The 16,761-nt window shown below is 33.9% G+C and overlaps 2 protein-coding genes and 2 non-coding genes across 4 annotated transcripts; all 4 read right to left on the bottom strand.

Annotated features, from left to right (window-relative positions):
* Nucleotides 1–1,069: 1,069 nt before the first annotated feature.
* Nucleotides 1,070–1,165, bottom strand: LOC129893657 (small nucleolar RNA Z122). The gene has a single exon (XR_008767544.1). It is a non-coding gene; the product is annotated as a small nucleolar RNA Z122 (small nucleolar RNA).
* Nucleotides 1,166–1,428: 263 nt separating this feature from the next.
* Nucleotides 1,429–3,426, bottom strand: LOC129891681 (uncharacterized). The gene has a single exon (XM_055967120.1). The coding sequence runs from the start codon at nucleotides 2,952–2,954 to the stop codon at nucleotides 1,740–1,742; it is 1,215 nt and encodes a 404-aa protein (XP_055823095.1). The 5' UTR covers nucleotides 2,955–3,426; the 3' UTR covers nucleotides 1,429–1,739.
* Nucleotides 3,427–8,064: 4,638 nt separating this feature from the next.
* Nucleotides 8,065–8,136, bottom strand: TRNAH-GUG (transfer RNA histidin (anticodon GUG)). The gene has a single exon. It is a non-coding gene; the product is annotated as a tRNA-His (tRNA).
* A 1,859-nt stretch (nucleotides 8,137–9,995) lies between these two features.
* Nucleotides 9,996–16,062, bottom strand: LOC129891680 (uncharacterized). Its single transcript, XM_055967118.1, has 4 exons — nucleotides 15,765–16,062; nucleotides 13,363–13,527; nucleotides 11,356–11,413; nucleotides 9,996–10,389 (listed from the first exon to the last, which is right to left on the bottom strand). Exons 1-4 carry the CDS (start codon nucleotides 16,042–16,044, stop codon nucleotides 10,383–10,385), a joined length of 510 nt encoding a protein of 169 aa, XP_055823093.1. The 5' UTR covers nucleotides 16,045–16,062; the 3' UTR covers nucleotides 9,996–10,382.
* Nucleotides 16,063–16,761: the final 699 nt, after the last annotated feature.

The following is a 16,761-nucleotide window of genomic DNA, read 5'->3' as shown; positions in this document are numbered from 1 at the left end:
ATCTGAGTGAGTAACCCCATGAGTCCATTAGTAAATAGTAAAAACCAGTGGTCAAAGTCAAGCAACTTATCATGGAAATTCTAAGCAGATAGAATCGAGTAACCAACTTGAAATTTGTAAAAAAAAAATACATTTTTCAATACAATGAAATACCTAACTACAGAATAGTGAGGAGTTATATATGTGTTGCTCGTACTTTTTAAAAATATTAACGTACTCACAGTATTCTAAAGAATCCACGCAACATAGGTCAAAGGTGGACAAGAACGGTGAAGGATTCAATCGCTCATGAATTCATGAGTTTGGAGTTAATTTCAATACGAACATTTGAAAAAATGAGTATCATCAGAGTTAGATATATAATTAATGTGTTGGATCGGAACTCAAACACTTTACTGATCAGAACCTATAACGTTTCAATTCTATATTGGTAAGAAACAAAGAGATGGTTAATTTACATAATTTAGATTGAAGGCTTATATATAGGAAGATTATAATAAAAGAATGGGGACACGAAGAGAAGACAATGACAACAGAAAGAACTGTTATATCTTTTATCTGATAATTTACACTTCAAAATTCACACATGCATGGACCTCTTTCCCCACTTTTTTCTATATTTTCTTCAAGTAGAAAAGGCACGGTTACTATTTTCAATTTTTAACTTTAATTTGGATGTACAAATTCCATGTTAATATTTACTTGCAAAAGCTGCAACATCCTAGCCACAGGGTAAAAATTTTCATGTGCTGCATTAACTCAATCATATTGATTTGAGGTAAATATCTAAAAATTCTGATAAGTTTTTAGAGCAGAAAGAGAGTGGAATTTGGGTGTTGAGTAGAAAGGTGTTCTCCAACAACATTTATTTCAGACTTATCACTTAATGGACTGTATATGCACAGTTTCCACATGCTAGCAAAATATATGTGTCAATCATCCAACCGTTACCAGCTCTCCATTGCATCGAATATATTATTGCTTTAATTAAAAACAGAATAAAATTCCTTTTTTTTTTGAAATCATTACGCCCATACAATAAATACCAGGTCCTTATAAGGTATAGTGAGTAGAGATCAGACTGACGTGCAAAAAACAGATGGATCAGCAAAACCTGCCACTTTCTCAGTGTGTATTCAAAAATAACTTCTCACCATTTCCCAAATTTCAACACCAAAAAAGTTAAAAAGAGAAAAATAAAAAGAATAATATTACAAAAAAAATAAAAAAATTCCAGTAAAGCATAGCAGAGAAAGATGCCAATGCATGTCACGTTACCTTCTTCCTTCTACCCAGAAAATGCTACAGTGAACTTTAACTCCATCACCACGAATATCCATCGCGTGTGGCTCTCAAACGCGCACCACACACATCATATCATGATTCATGATTCATGATTCATTCAAGAATGAAAAGAAAGGGAAGAACTTTTTGAAAAAGTATAACAGAGATTCCCATAGCTTTCAGGTACAAGAAATATAATAATAGTACTTACTCCATTAATAAGATACATAAAAAAATGAAAATTCAAAAAACATTAGCTTTCAGCATTAGAGTTAGCAAAAAACAAAAATGAAGATGAAGAAGAACAATGGAAGTAAAACAAGCCAAGAGTTGCCTGCATATTTACATCATTTTTTTGCTAAGCCTGTAGAAATCTGGAAAAATTGCAAGAAAAAACCCTCAAAAATCTAATGGAAAAAGGGTGAGGATTACCGAGTTTCTAGCCTAAAAAACTCTCATTCTTTGATGCGATCTGTTCTGGGTCTGCTGTTACTGTGATGGTGTCCTGCCTTGTTTCCAGTTACAGTAGAAGATGAAGATGAAGAAGAAAACAGAGGAAATCCAAAGACCCCTGATTTTGAAGAACCTCTAAGGGAACAAACGGGGACATTGAGAACAGGAGTAACACGGACATTAGCTGAATAAGATCTCTCCATTCCTCTGTGTTTATACCTTGGTCCACCATTGAAGGTGCTGGGACTGCTTGAACTTCTTTCTAAGCTGTGGAAAACAATCTTTCCCGACGAGTTCATGCGCGGACTATCAACAGAGGCTCCTCGGACAGTGGTGACAGTAGAGTCTGATTGTTTACGAACTGGACTTCTGCTAGCTCTATTAACAAGGGGATTTTCAGATGATGATACTCTGTGCTTCGCAACTCGAACTCTACGGTGATTCGAGATATGATTTGCATTTCGAGAGAAACTGTTTGGTTTATCTGAATCAAGGGAGAGTCTAGGAAGATCATCGTAGTCGTGGCCAGAAGAGGAAGATGAAAGAGATAATCGAGAAGAAATTGAAACGGACTCGGTATCGGAGTCCTTCAACAAGGGAAGGTGAAGAGACGAGTCTAGAGAAGAGCTTAAGGATTTTGAGTTGCGATGAAGAAAATTTTTCAAGGATTTATGAGCGGCATTGCTGGGTAACGACAACGTTCTCTGAGTTTCCTGCTTGGCTTTGTTGTTCTGCTGCTGTTTCTTCAAGCCTAACAGCTCCCTCCATCGTGTAGTACACCTCGGTGCTTTCGGAGAGAACAAATACGGATCCGCATAACAAATCTCATTTCTCATCCGAAGTTGAGGTGTATCCGGCGATCTTACACCAGCGGAAACAGCAGCCGACGTCGTCGTAGTAGCCGGTCGTACCATGGAAAGGTGAAGCGGCACCAGCTTTCCATCGAAAAAAAGCTCATCCGCTGGCAGCATATTTACCGGATCTTCAAGGCGAAACTCAAAATCCACCATATCTTTAGAAACTTCTGGATCTAATTCCTCCACCTTATCATCTTCAACACTCGTCTGCTTAGCTCCGGTAACCTTGGAAGCTTCGCCGTCCCTACTGAATGATATCCTTGGACTTAACCAACCATATGACTTGTACTTAGCAGTCGGAGAACAATCCAAAAACTTCTCCGGCGACATACCCATTTTGTTTACGCAAGCTGAAGCCATAATTCCCGGCGTACATACAAATAGAAGAAACGTAACGTCTACAAAATGGAATATATATAAAACGAAAGCGTCAAAGATGCCCAAAAATATGCAAAACAAATAGGAGTAGAATAGCTAGGTAGGGTTTTTGAATAGTTGTTATATTAGCGCAGCGCAGTGTATGTGGCGCTCCATTGTTTAGCAGTAAGCAGCAGGGAGGGAGACTGTCCCAGTGGCATTATATGAGAAAGGGAAGCACATAAATAGAAACATCAGAAACAGGTGGGCCCATTGTTTACAACAAATGGGGAGTTGAAACGTGGAATATGGTCAAAGATTTAAAAAGCCCAACCCGATGTGACGACTTTGGGTCCAAAAAGCCCAAACTGAAAAAGCGGGATAGTTTTGGGGATCATGGCGGCCACATAAATATTCGTTTTTATTTTTTATTCAAATTTTATCTAAAAACATATTAAATAAGGTAAATTACCGTTGTAAACTAACTTAAAATATTTGATTTTTTTCTGTTTTTTTTTTTTTTTTATATATATTGAGAGGAAGAAGGCAAAATTAGGATGGTTCGTGGAAGCAGATGCTGAACTGCGTACTGGTCACTTTGCCTGCTTTGCTTTTAATCAACTTGAATAATTAAGTAGTAATTGTTTAAGAGATCTGTTGGATTAGCTAATTAATAGTAGTTGGTAAGTATTACGGGGTTGTTCAGTAGCTAGTTAAAGTTAAGTGGGATCAATCACTAATGTATTAGTTATTCTATTTTCTATCGTATATAAAATTACATAATATAGATTTACATGTATTAGTTATGCGAATTTCTAAGCTACAAATCAAACACCGTATTAATTTTATACATGAATAATTAACCTTTTAACCAACTACCAATGTACTCCTTATGCCGAATTTAATACTTACATAACGCACCTCTTAATCAGTTACCAAACGACCTGGAGGAAAATATTTTATTTATAAATTCAAAATCTCTTAAATCTTACTTCAAGATCTATATATTTTTTTGTCTTCTGTATTTTCTATATTTTTCTTGTGTATTGAAAATAACCTAGCAACATCCTTGTTTATAATAGTAAGAAATCAAATTAAACTAGTACTAGAAAACATATTTTTATATAAATTAGGACAGACAAATCCTAATTAGAGATGAATTAAATAAATAGCAAATAACAAATCTTAAACAACTTAAAATTCTCACTTCAACTTTGAATTATTATTCCAACACGACCCCTAGGTGTTGTGAGCATTATCAAGTGTTTAAACTAATTTTATTAATAAGCACTTGATAAAAGAAATGTTGATAAACATTCTTTCTCACACTTTTTTATTGAGGAATCTATTTATCTTTTGATCTTCACATGCTCGAATCATCTCAATTTTATGATCTTTTTCATTTTATCCACCATAAAGAACACTGCCACCTTGTTCTGAATAACTTCATTTTGATCTTATCTCTATTATTATGTCTATGCATTTATCTCAATATCCTTATTTTTATTACTCTCATCTTTTAAATGTGTATCGCCGATTCCTACAACATAATTGATATGATGTGATCACCACTTTATAAAATTTATTTTAAAAACTTAATGACATATTCTCATCATATAGGACATTAAATACGTTCACCCACCCCACTCCAGTAAAAAAAAAAAAAAAAACTCTAATGTGGAGCGACTTTTTATAGCTAACCAAGTGATCATAGTCTACCTTCTTTGTTTTGTGCAAAAAGTTATGAGTTTCATTTCTTACGAGAAAGTTAGTTGTTGTTATGTTAAGATATGCCTTGGAAGACCTCTCCAACTTGACTGCATTATTTGTATAAATACAACACTAGCAATTCTAGGTTGCTGTTAAAAGTACACCTCGTTTACATAAAACGCATTGGATGTTTTTGGAACCTAGTTAAATTATTTAAGTACTACTACTTTTTATTTCTTATAAAAAGAGATTTGATGTTTTTGGGATCTTTGCACAAATTAATAGCTGGTATAAATTATTAGTATGAACTGTAATTTTATTTGTACAAATAGCAATAATATAAACATATTTAGTATAATTTATACGTAAAATTTGAATCGAAGAAATTGATGTGTACACAAACTATATTTTTAATTTGTGATAATAAAGAGGTTGTATTTGATCGACCCTCTACTAATTTGTTCATTTGCTTTAATTTGTCACGTGAAATACTCATTACACATGTCTTGCAACTTGTTCACTTGCTTTTTAGTTTTGAGATCACTATCTTTAATTCACTACTTTGTTCTTTCAAATTTGATTAATTAATACAAAGTGTTATTTATTGCTGCTAACCCCATGTGCCAAACTTAGAACAAAACAATTTGAAGATAGGTAATCATGTTCTTGTTGTTTGATTTGTTAACAAGGAGTATCATAATAAGCTTGTTTGCTTATGGGGAAAATTTTAAATTTTCACGTGTTTTTTTTTTGTTTTTAGATAGGAGGGGAATGTAAGATTATTTTCCATTTATATGATTTCACGTGAAGGCTTTTGCTGTATTTAAGTATAAACTACCAAATTTTGTCTTCACTTTTCTGGAAGAGACATTTTTCTTTTGTCATTAAGACATAAAATATTCTTCTTTTGAATAATCATTTTTCTGGCTTCAACCTTTACAACTATGTGAAAATATCACTTTTGTAGGTTCCTAGTTATGAGAAAATGAAATGTTTGTCACAGCTAACTTCAAACCTTATATATTTCAATGTTATATTATTTGAAAAACTTGGGTTTAATCCGCACAAGATCACAAGTAAATTAATAGATAGCAATAAACACTTACCTTATTTCAATGAGAATTAAATTATAGAAAACACCTTCTTAAACTGATGTTTTAGTTATTGAAGGATATAATACATAAACGTGTCATTTAACTTGATATCAACTGATATTTATGTCTTTGATTTTGGTTGTGCAAAAGTAGGCGTTTAAATAATTGTATAAAGGTAAATAAGTATACATATGTATTCTATGTGTAAAAATTAGTTCGAGTGTATCTCACGTGAATTGTCATATACGATGTCACGTAGGACGTCTGTGTCTATTTTTTTTTACCTTATATAAGTATAAGTGTGTATCCAAGATATTGATTTTATGGATTTTTCTCTTAAAGTTAATCTAAAGTAATAATTAAATAATTATATTCCCTTCATTTTGATTTATTAACGGTGTTTGACTAGTCAAAAAATTTAATAAAGAATGAATTTTCAATTTTGTGGTCAGAAATAAATCATATAGCTCAATAACATTTTTTGGCATTTGCATATTGTTTATTTATATAGCGCAATGACATTTTTAGTCATTTAAGTATTGTGTGGCTATAAATCATGATCTCTATGAAACGAATTCGTATACCACGATGACATTTTTTGGCATATTGTTTATTCGGAAAGTCGAGTATGTACTTTGATTCTGGTACAATTTTCTCTTTCATATATTTTGACACTGAGAAAGTATTCCATACCTTGGTCTTTGAGATTCGTGAAAATGATGACTCAAATTAGGATTTTTCATTAACGAATTAATCAGTCCTTTTATGTTTGTTAATCAATCATTGAAAATATTAGGGTACGTAAGAGTGTACCTTAATATTAGCTGTGCTTTTTATGAATTATTTTAAGATCTTTATGTAATTTATTTTTTAATTGTACAAAACAGGCCATTAAAAGTCGAACGAATAAAGTACATTATATATAAAGGTTAAACACACAAATTTGTAAAAATTACGTACATAATTGGAAATACGATACAACACATTGTTGGAATCGAAATAATTAGGGATCATTCTAAAACTAATAAGTACAAATCAGATGAAAAATGAAAAACTAACAAAAAACTTTATGATATGAATTTGATCAATTGACCTACGTATGATATATAATACTAATATATATAAAATAAAATGTTAAAACTATAAAGAATAAATTCCCTCTTAAACAAAATTCTCTAAACGACTACATTGTGTGGATGCTAATGGAACTTTATAATTAGTTCTCAGAAGGTGTTGGGGTGGATGGAACAGAAGTAGGGATTTGGGGGAATGATGGCATTGTGAATCCTGGAATTGTTGGCATTGATCCAATTATTGGAATTGAGGGCATATTTGGGATATTTGGCATGCCTTGTATTTGGAGTTGGAATGTTGAGAAGATTTTGATATGTTGTTTAATGGTGATGAGAAAGTAACAAAATGGGTTGAGGTATTTATAGTGGAATATTTTTTTATTTTTTTCCCCTTCATTTTGGAGGATTTATAGTGTTTCTACATTTCTCCTCCAGTGTAACTCGAACCCAAGATCTACCTGCCGTGGGTTGGAAGTACTTAACCAACTGAGCAACGCTCACTTGTCTTTATAACGGAATATTAGTTATTAATTTATTGGTTTTGGTTATGACTTTTGATTGGTTGGTTTGGAAACTCTTGGTAGATTGTTTTTGATGCTAGTTTACCATCACCTAGGTGTTGTATTAAATTGAACCAATTGTCAAGTTTAGGTGTCTTGGTGGATACCTATTTGTGTATGTGTGGTCAACTTTCTTGGTTTTAAGCTGAAATAAAATGGTTGTCCTCATAACTTTATTATAGATTTTTCCATATGATTATTTTTTGTGAATTCAATGTACAAGTTCAATTTGTCTCACTTTGTTGAGTATTGGCCTAAAGGCAAGCGCACGCACCTTTTTCTCTATAGTCCTAGTCTTGGTATTTTAACTTTAGAGTTATTAAAAATATATTCTTAAACTTAACGTGACCTACAACTTCATATGATCTTTTTAGATCTTCTTTAAGGTAGGATAGAGAGAAAATTATTGAACCAATCAGTCATAAACTCATAACCAAGCAAATATTGATAGATAGCTCTTCGAAAACAATTGTTTAGAAGAGACAATTCTATAACAGAAACATAACTATTTAGTTATGAACCCATCAACTATAACTGAAAAGTTAAATAGATTCAATTATATTATTGTCTTCAATGTATAGTATGTGTATCAAAAAGCCTGTTTTCTTGTTATACACATTTTTCGTCTTTCGGAAACAGTGTAAAAAGTTTTTTTTTTTTATAAAAAAAAGTGTTGTGTGGCTGCTGGGATTCGAGCCCAGGTCTCCACGGCCACAACGTGGAATTCTTACCACTAAACTACAGCCACTTTGTTGATTAAATGATTCAATATTTTATTTACTATTTATATCAATCATTATTTACATAATCTTTTTCCCCCCTCTAAGCTACACGCACAATTCTTTAACCTTTGTCCAAGCTACTTGCTATGTTTAGAATTAGGACATGGAGGATTTAAAATGTTAAACTTCATGAATTTCTATCTCAAGTTAATATACAATATTAATCAAAGTTTATGGTTATGCTCCTTCTATTCTGATTTATGTAGCGGACTAGTCACAAGGAACGAAAAAATGAGTTTTGAAATTTGTGGTCAGAAATAAGTCATGGACATTTGTATGGTTATAAATCATCTCATTAAGAATCAAGATCATACAACGCGATGTACAAATTTTTGCATTTGCATATTGTATATTCAGAAAGCCGAGTATGTGCTTTGAATCTAGTACAATTGTTCACTTTCACTTTGAAAGTACATTTCATACCTTCGTCTTTTAGATTTGTAAATATGGTGACTCAAATTAAGATTTTTTATTTAGGAATTAATCTATCCTCTAGTGTTTGTTAATTGAGCATTCAGAATATTAGGGTACGCTCTTATTAGGATATGTGAAAGCATACCCTAATATTAGCTATGTTTCGAATGAACGATAGTAATTTGTTTTTCAACTGTACCAAAAAAAAAAGTCGAATGATAGAAGTGTCATCATAAATACTAAATAAAGGTGAAACACACGAAATTGTAAATATATAACTGGAAATATATATGTTACAACACACAACTATATATAGTCCCCCAGGACATACAATGGAACACAAAGACAAATGGCCTGAAAACTAGTAACACAACTAATGGAAATGCAAATCATATCATCAGCAAAAGAAAACAAAAAGAACAGTACAAATAATAAAACAGTAATATAATTAGAATAATTAAGTAGAATAATCTACTTAATCAGTTCTTAGAAGGTGGAGGAGTGAAAAATGGGATAGATGGAATAGAAGTAGGGATTTTTGGGAATGATGGCATTGGTGGCATTGTGAATTTTGGAATTGTTGGAATTGATGGCATTGGTGGCATTGATCCAATTTTTGGAATTGAGGGCATATTAGGAATATTAGGAATGTTTGGCATATTTGGGATATTTGGCATGCCTGGTATAGTAGGAAAACTTGGGTTATTGGTTTGCAATAGGTTACGACCAGCTTCAGACTTCCCACTAAGTGCTAGGGAAATAATAGCAACTATGAACATGCAAGTGTATGTGTTTCTAACCATTTTTCTTTTTTAATGTGTATGTAGTTGGAGTTGGAAATGTTGAGAAGAATTTGAGATTTTGTGTTGATGGTGATGAGAAGCTGATGGATTGAGGTATTTATAATGAGAGTTTTGGTTAAGATTATGATGTGATTATGAAATGTTAGTTAAGTTCTTGGTTTTAGTTGTGACTATTGATTGGTTGGTTTGGAAAGTAATGGAGGCTAGGGGGTAGATTGTTGTTGATGTTAGTTTACCATCACCTAGGTGTTGTGTTAACATGAGCCAATTGTCAAGTTTTAGTTTCTTGTTGGACACCTATTTGTGTATATGTGTGTACAACTTTCTTAGTTTTAAGTTGAAATTAGATGGTTGTTAAACCACCTCATAACTTTATTATAGATTTTTCATATGATTATTTTTGTGAAATCAACGTACAAGTTCAATCCCTTAAGAGTTCTGGTTATGACTAATCGAAAACAGACCCTCTACATGTCTCATACTTGTCCTATAGCAAATTCTTGCTTAAGTAGATGTACACATGCAATTATTTTAGAAGAATAGAGATTTTAAACGCGATAGAAAGGATTGTTCTCTTATTAATGATCGTTGTCAAACGACGAGAGAGATGAGCAATATATTAGAGCAATCTTTTCACGGTGATTCAGAACCAATTACTGGTCTTGTCAACTATCATGAATACACATTATACACTAAACTTTCAAGTTGAAAAACAAAGTACGCCCATCAGATGCAAATGCGAAACGATTAACAATATGTTTCGGAGCAGAATATTAGAATTCAGTTTCACAAAGATACTCCCCCTTCAAATGGTACCTACACTAGCTGAGCTTCTAACCAGTCCCATACGTTTTCCATTTTTATAATGTTTCGCTTTCCTGGGCAACTCGGACATACTATGCCACAAGCTGAAAACGCACATTTTTGACAGGTAAGAGAACATCATTTCAGAATGCCAGAGTGTCAAGGACATGTGATCTTCTCCTGGATTTTAATCATGAACTGCCCCAAAACAACCACAGAGTAACTGATTTAGAAGTTTGTTGATGACATAAAACCCATACGCTTCTTTTTAGACATTATGAAAGCAATACTGAAAAAGATTTAGCTCATCTAAAGGTTATCACATGTTGCGTCTTCCAATAATATTACACACTTTATTAATGCTCCAACTCGCAAATGATTTTCTCAGCAAGCAATTGCAGCACCAAATTATTGAAACACAAGACAGAATGCGTACATTGAATTAATTCATTTGATGCATACCGGGAAAGGTTAGAGATAGATGGTAAGAACTAAGAAGATATCACTGATTCCAAAGAAGGCTGGAAATAGTTTATGTTAGAGGGCTCTACCTGTAGCCTGTTCTAGGTTTGGGTATCACTTACCATGCAAGATAATGCCTCCTACTTAGGACCCTCGTAGTCTTGTTTTACATGTTAAACTTCTCAACTTAGCCAAAATTATTGAGACATTTACTCAGAAGTTACTGCTGTGCAGCTAAGAGTGGAGTGCTTATTCTTTTTCTTTATCGAGTAAGAGGCATCTAAGTATGGGAGGTCAAGATTTGCCAGTAACATTCTCCACAAAACAATGGAAGTAACCTGTTCTTCCTGCTTCCATAAATGTACAAATAAAGGGAGACTGTGGATCACTGGCTTATCGACGCTCAGCCATGTTCATCCTACTAGTCTCTGGTGTTCTCTCGAGGAGGAAAACTGTTGTAAAAAGTAAAGAGGTTCATATAGTAATCAACTAATACACTAGAATTGTATGTTCTAGATCCTAATAAACGTGCACGGGATAATTAGATATGACCCGATGAACCTCAATTACCTTTTTGCATCAAAAGATTAGGAAATAGATCACAAATCAACCTCCTACGTTAATTGTCCCCTAAATGTTATCACTCATGCATATCCAAAGTGAAGAAATTATATGTTCATCGAACACCAGAAACAGAATTACCTCTTCAATGAAGACTTATGATCCTCATGGTCTCGCGCACCATCTCCTGTGGATTTCTCTGCAAAATGATATAACAAAGGTATTAGTGGATGAGAATCTCCGGCCAACTCAGCAAAATTGTGCAAATGGAAAAGCAGATGCTCTAATTGATGTTGTAATTAAGCTAGTCTAATTCTTCAAAATGCTCACTATGTAAGGTGGTATTAGAGGCAAACAACCACTTTTTCCAACATTTTAGAGTCACAGAACAAGTGTGGGCACTATTCATCAATTTGGCTAAGATGAACTGGTCTATGCCAGAGCACACTGCTGATCTTTTAAGTTGTTGGATTAGAAGGTGAGGTAGCAATAGCTAGAAGATATGGTGGAGAATACTGCCTGCCTGCATCTGGTGGAACATTTGGAAGAAATGAAAAGATTTTGAAGGCAAAGAGAGCTCCAGACAGAAGATCAAGTGAAATGTCATCACTTCTTTATGTTTTTTTTTTATGATAAGGGAAATCCGCAGCCGCTACCCTCCAATGTAAAACCCCCGCTCCTATGCAATAGCTCACAAACCACACAGGAGAGGTAACCCGCACTAGGCAAGTCCGGTGCGACGAGCTCGAAGAGGAAGTTCAGTTAGTTTTTGGTGTAAAGAGCAATGTATAGAAGAGGAAGTTCAGTTAGTTGACTTCATAGGATTACTTTAACTGGTTTCTATTAAGTGCAAATTTGTGGAGGTGACCAGCATTAACATGCTGAGGAATACAAAGTTACCGGTTTTAAAAAATAAAATTAAGCCAGTCTAATTCAAACTACTTCACTTTTAATACCCTGAAACATCTTTAGCACACCACAACATATTTCCCATGTTGTGGCAGACAACCCACAAAGAAAGAAATAGATAGAAACTGGACCTGTTTCCTGTTTGAAAAATATGCACCAAATAAAAGCCAATTTGTTTAGTTTGTTCATCATAAACTGGATCATGTCAAGATTTTGGGTCAGATGGAGTAATTTCCACATCACAAGCAAAAGTTCGACTGTGTTTGCTGGTTATTACGCAAAATAGATCAGTACCAGTTACATATATAATATACCAGATGTCTCAAACCGCACAAGGGACAACTAATATCCACAGAATGCACTTCTTGACTATCAGAAAACCACATCAATTAAACAATATCATACATCCATGCCTACCAAAGATACAATAACCCGCAATATCACAGAGCAAACGTTCAAACCATTGTAAATCTAGACCACATCAATAACGCAACATCATGCATCCATGTATAGCCGCAACAAGACGCCAATGACAAAGAAGAAAAACCATTATTGTAAACTCCAATATCATCATAGTGAAATCCCCCAAGTTCATAACCCTCCAGATATACGACTTTTTCTTTTTTACAACTCTGTATGTTTCAATTTATATGATATTCTTTCTATTTTGGAATGTTTCAAAAATGTTTAACGGCATTCCATTTAAAAATATTATTATAAAACAACATCCAAGAATTCAAATTTATTTAACTACTCAAATTTTAAACTTTGATTAAATTTTGTTTTGTAAAATTAACTTTTCAACCACTTAGTAATTTCTTTTATAACCGAGAAATCCCCCAAGTCTCGTAGCACACTGTTCGAATCTCAGTGGATCTATAAGTCATATGACCATTTTAAACTTCATGCACAATCAAACACATCATTTAAAATACAAAGTAATAAACATTTGTTTCCATACCTAGAGTGGATATAAGCTTCCTTTAAAACTCTATAACCCCATGGGAAAAATTAAATTTCCAAGATAATGGAATTACTGTTCCACAGAACTTTTATGTCCAACAACTTGGACAAAATACCAAATTCATGTACAGACCTAATTGAAAGACTACACAAGTAAAGCATTCATATCGGAGTGCAAAGTATCAATCAAGATAAAGAATAAGAACCTGCACACATCCATCCGAATTTCCATGAAAAACCTTGACATAAGATGTATCAAGAAAACAATAAGTGTACCATGTATCAAGCCAGCAGCTAATGTGTGGTCGATTTTATCAAGACGCCTCTGTATAGACTTCAAAAGAGAGTTCAATGATGTAATTCTTTTCCTAACACCAGAAATTCTGGCAGCATGTTGCATGATAAAAGGCAATGGGGCATCTTCCAGCAGCTTGTCAAGCTCTGCAGGTAGAAGCAGGACCATGAAAGAACAAGAAAATCAATCACATAAAAGCAGAATCTTCGATTAAAACACCAAACTTAGCAACCTAAATCTCTATTCCTAGTAGCCCATTTAATACTTTATATATTATATTAGAACAATGTCTTCCTTGCATCTATAGAGCATACAATAGTTAGTGAACCCACAGTCAATTAGACTAGTCTTGAATTAACTTCCGGGGGCTTGTATATATGTAGCTGAAGTTCTATTCTGTCTGATCGCTGTTTCCCTTTACTCTTCTCCGGAATTCTCTATCCTATGGGTCTCAGAGCCATCACTCTCCTCTAGAGAAATCATTTAAATATTTTCCGTAGGTATCAAACCATTCATCAGCAAGAAATGGTAGATAGAACTGAATCCGTCTAAAAAAATAGTAACACTGGAAATAAACTACCTGGTCGAAATAATTTCTTCCAAGGAAAGTTCCTACAGAGCAGTCAAAGGGGTGGCTAAAAATGTAAGAAGCACTGTCAGGGGACATCTATCAACTGTTTCAAGCAATCATGTGCTTGCACCTGGATCTAAGCATCGGCTAAGTGAACATTGTGTAGTAAAATTAGTAGTAATGGACTCTATAGACAATCGCTGTGGGGGTGGTGAAGGGAGAGTTCTGTATACAGAGAATATGTTTTTTGATTGATTTAGGCGCTAACCCTTCTTAGAAGTAGAACCCATTGAGGGGGGCATCAGTCCAGCAAGGGAGAGTGGTCGAGTGGTCAAAAGGAGCAGACTGTAAATCTTTATAGTAGTAATATTTATCTTATGCTCCAGCTTTCTAATTAGCTTATTACTTGCTCTTCTCTACTTTTGCATCAAATAACTAACAGCTAAGAGCATTAAAACTTTATTACCAGCCTCTAAACCTTGTCAACTCTGAATTGTTGCAAAGCCAAATTGCAGCGCAGTTATCATCGTCTAAAAGATGACTTAACACACATTCGGATAAAGTTAGCCAAAATTACTGAGATTTTCTAGGAAACTGTTTCAGGCATCTACTCTTAACAAAAGCGACACTATTTTCTAATTCTAGAATGGTAAGGAAGAACCCATGCAATAGTAGAATCATCGAAAGACCTACACGATATTAATGTAGTTGATGTGGATAAATGTAGAGAAGATTCTATTGTCTGTCACTGGGAATTCGACGTGCAGAAACAAAACTTAAGGGAAATATAGTTTTACATCCATTTTTGCAATTGCATGACGCCACAGCCACTAATAATCAGGTATAAAGAAGAACAGGCGACATGTCTACTTTACATAGAGAACACAAAAGCATGACCGTACATACCAAAGGGAGAGGAAGGAGCTAAAAAATTATTTCATGATATCATTTTTTTCAAAAAAAGGCAAGTTAAAATTATTTCAGGATATAACTCTAATTTTTTTTCACACACTGAAATATAGTCCACTAAGTTAATTTGACTTTTCAAAATGTATGGGATAAAGATTGACCTTTTTCCAAGCAACAATGTCATTATACTTCTGTGAATATATACGGGAACAATGTGTATTTTTTTTCCTTTTCTTTTTGAAGCTTTAAGGTTCAATGAGAACTTACAATATAATATAGCAACAGCAAAAAAAGAAGAAGAAAGTATATGTCTTCATTCTCATGGAAACAATGCTGAGCTGCAATGAAACTAGAAGGTGCGAAGAAATTACATAAACAACTATTGCCGCCCAGCAAACACACACACACACACACACGGGTGATTTCTCTAACATGAGAATAGTGTGAAGGCATCTTGTGCTCATCTGTTTGGGTAAGCCTGCACATCATATTGCAGCTGGATTGTTTCTCCTATGGCTCAACCATTCAGTCATTCTGTTGGAATACCCACCTTAGTGAAGATTATTTGGACTCTTTCTAAGATGTACCGTAATAGAGCAATTTTGTGTACAAATCTTCTTCCTTACTTTTTTTAACCCCTCCCTGGGAACTCCCACCCGTTTTGCTCCATTAGTAACTCAAACCCACAACTTAAGGGTTGAAGGTGGAGGATACTTATCATCCAAGCAATCTCTTGTCAAGCTTCCTACTTTATACTATTCAACAACAATTGGTGACAAAAATGAAATGTTTCAGCCTAATAAAAAGTAAATGGATCCCTAGCTCCAATTAAACAGAACATCGGAAATGAATATCGAAATTAAGTCCAGTGAATACAATTAGAAGAAGGTGATGGAAAGGTACCTCCAGTGAGACGATCGAGAGTGGAAGAGAGCTGATCTTGACTACAAGAAGTGGCGGCAGCGCTGTCATCAAATTCCCGGATTATAGAAGATATTATAGTGGAAAGGCCCTTCGCTAAGGAAGAATTTGTAGTGTCGTTGTTGTCGTCAGCGCCTTCGCCGTCGACGGCGGTGCTGGCTGAGTTATGCTCCGGTGTGTCGCACGGTGGTTTTAATGAGGCTTCGTTAGTCATTGTCTTTTCCGGTACTCGTCGGCAGGAATGCTCATCTTTTATACTCATCCCTCCCAACGTTTGATTTGACATGACCTATAAATAAAAAGAAGCTTTTAAAACTTACGGTATAAAACAATCTGTTATCGATTGGCTGACATCGGTACCTTAAAATTCGCATTAATTTTAATTTAGATATCTTAATTAAATTTTGTTTATTATAGACATTTTTGATATTTTTTATTTACATGGCAGTGAATATATGGTGTCATACACTCACTTATCGCGCGTAAAAGGCTTATTTAGCCAAATTTTTTTTTTGTTCTTCTTCTTTTCCATTTTTCAGCCACCATTTTTCCAAAAGCTTAAATTTCAATCATGGTGAATAAAGATAGTTACGACAAAATTATGAAAAATGATGAAAAAAGTTTTAGAAAAATAGGAATATTGAAAAGATTTGATAATTTTAAGTTTAGATAAAATATGATTTGGTAAAATAGAAGTTTGGAGAGAGAAAGAGAGTGGCGACCGTGGTGGATCTCCATTATTTCCGATGAACATAGTGGTAATGATATTTTCAAGATTTATGAAAATGATGATTGAAGAATATATTTAACTCACAAATAATTTTTAAGTAAATAATTTAAAAAATAAAAGAATAAACCCAAAAAAAAAAAAGAACAGCCGTCGGAACTTTAGGATTTTTTTGCAAAATGGGTTATTTTGGGGAAGACAATCAGCAGGAATGGTGCGAAGTGCTTTTGCAATTTATTTTTTTTTTCAGTT

This window comes from Solanum dulcamara, chromosome 6 (genome assembly GCF_947179165.1).
Source record: "Solanum dulcamara chromosome 6, daSolDulc1.2, whole genome shotgun sequence".
Taxonomy (NCBI): Eukaryota; Viridiplantae; Streptophyta; class Magnoliopsida; order Solanales; family Solanaceae; genus Solanum; species Solanum dulcamara.
Note: the sequence above shows the minus strand (reverse complement) of the source record. Positions and strands in the feature narration are given on the sequence as shown.

Bases quoted from the DNA above. Each gene is read 5' to 3' on its own strand.
- LOC129891681 (XM_055967120.1), bottom strand. From the start codon at position 2,954: ATGGCTTCAGCTTGCGTAAACAAAATGGGTATGTCGCCGGAGAAGTTT.
- LOC129891680 (XM_055967118.1), bottom strand. From the start codon at position 16,044: ATGAGTATAAAAGATGAGCATTCCTGCCGACGAGTACCGGAAAAGACA. The intron at 13,528-15,764 runs GTACCTTTCCAT...TTCTACCTGCAG, and splicing joins TCTCGATCGTCTCACTGGAG to AGCTTGACAAGCTGCTGGAA. The intron at 11,414-13,362 runs GTACACTTATTG...ATCATTTTGCAG, and splicing joins AGCTGCTGGCTTGATACATG to AGAAATCCACAGGAGATGGT.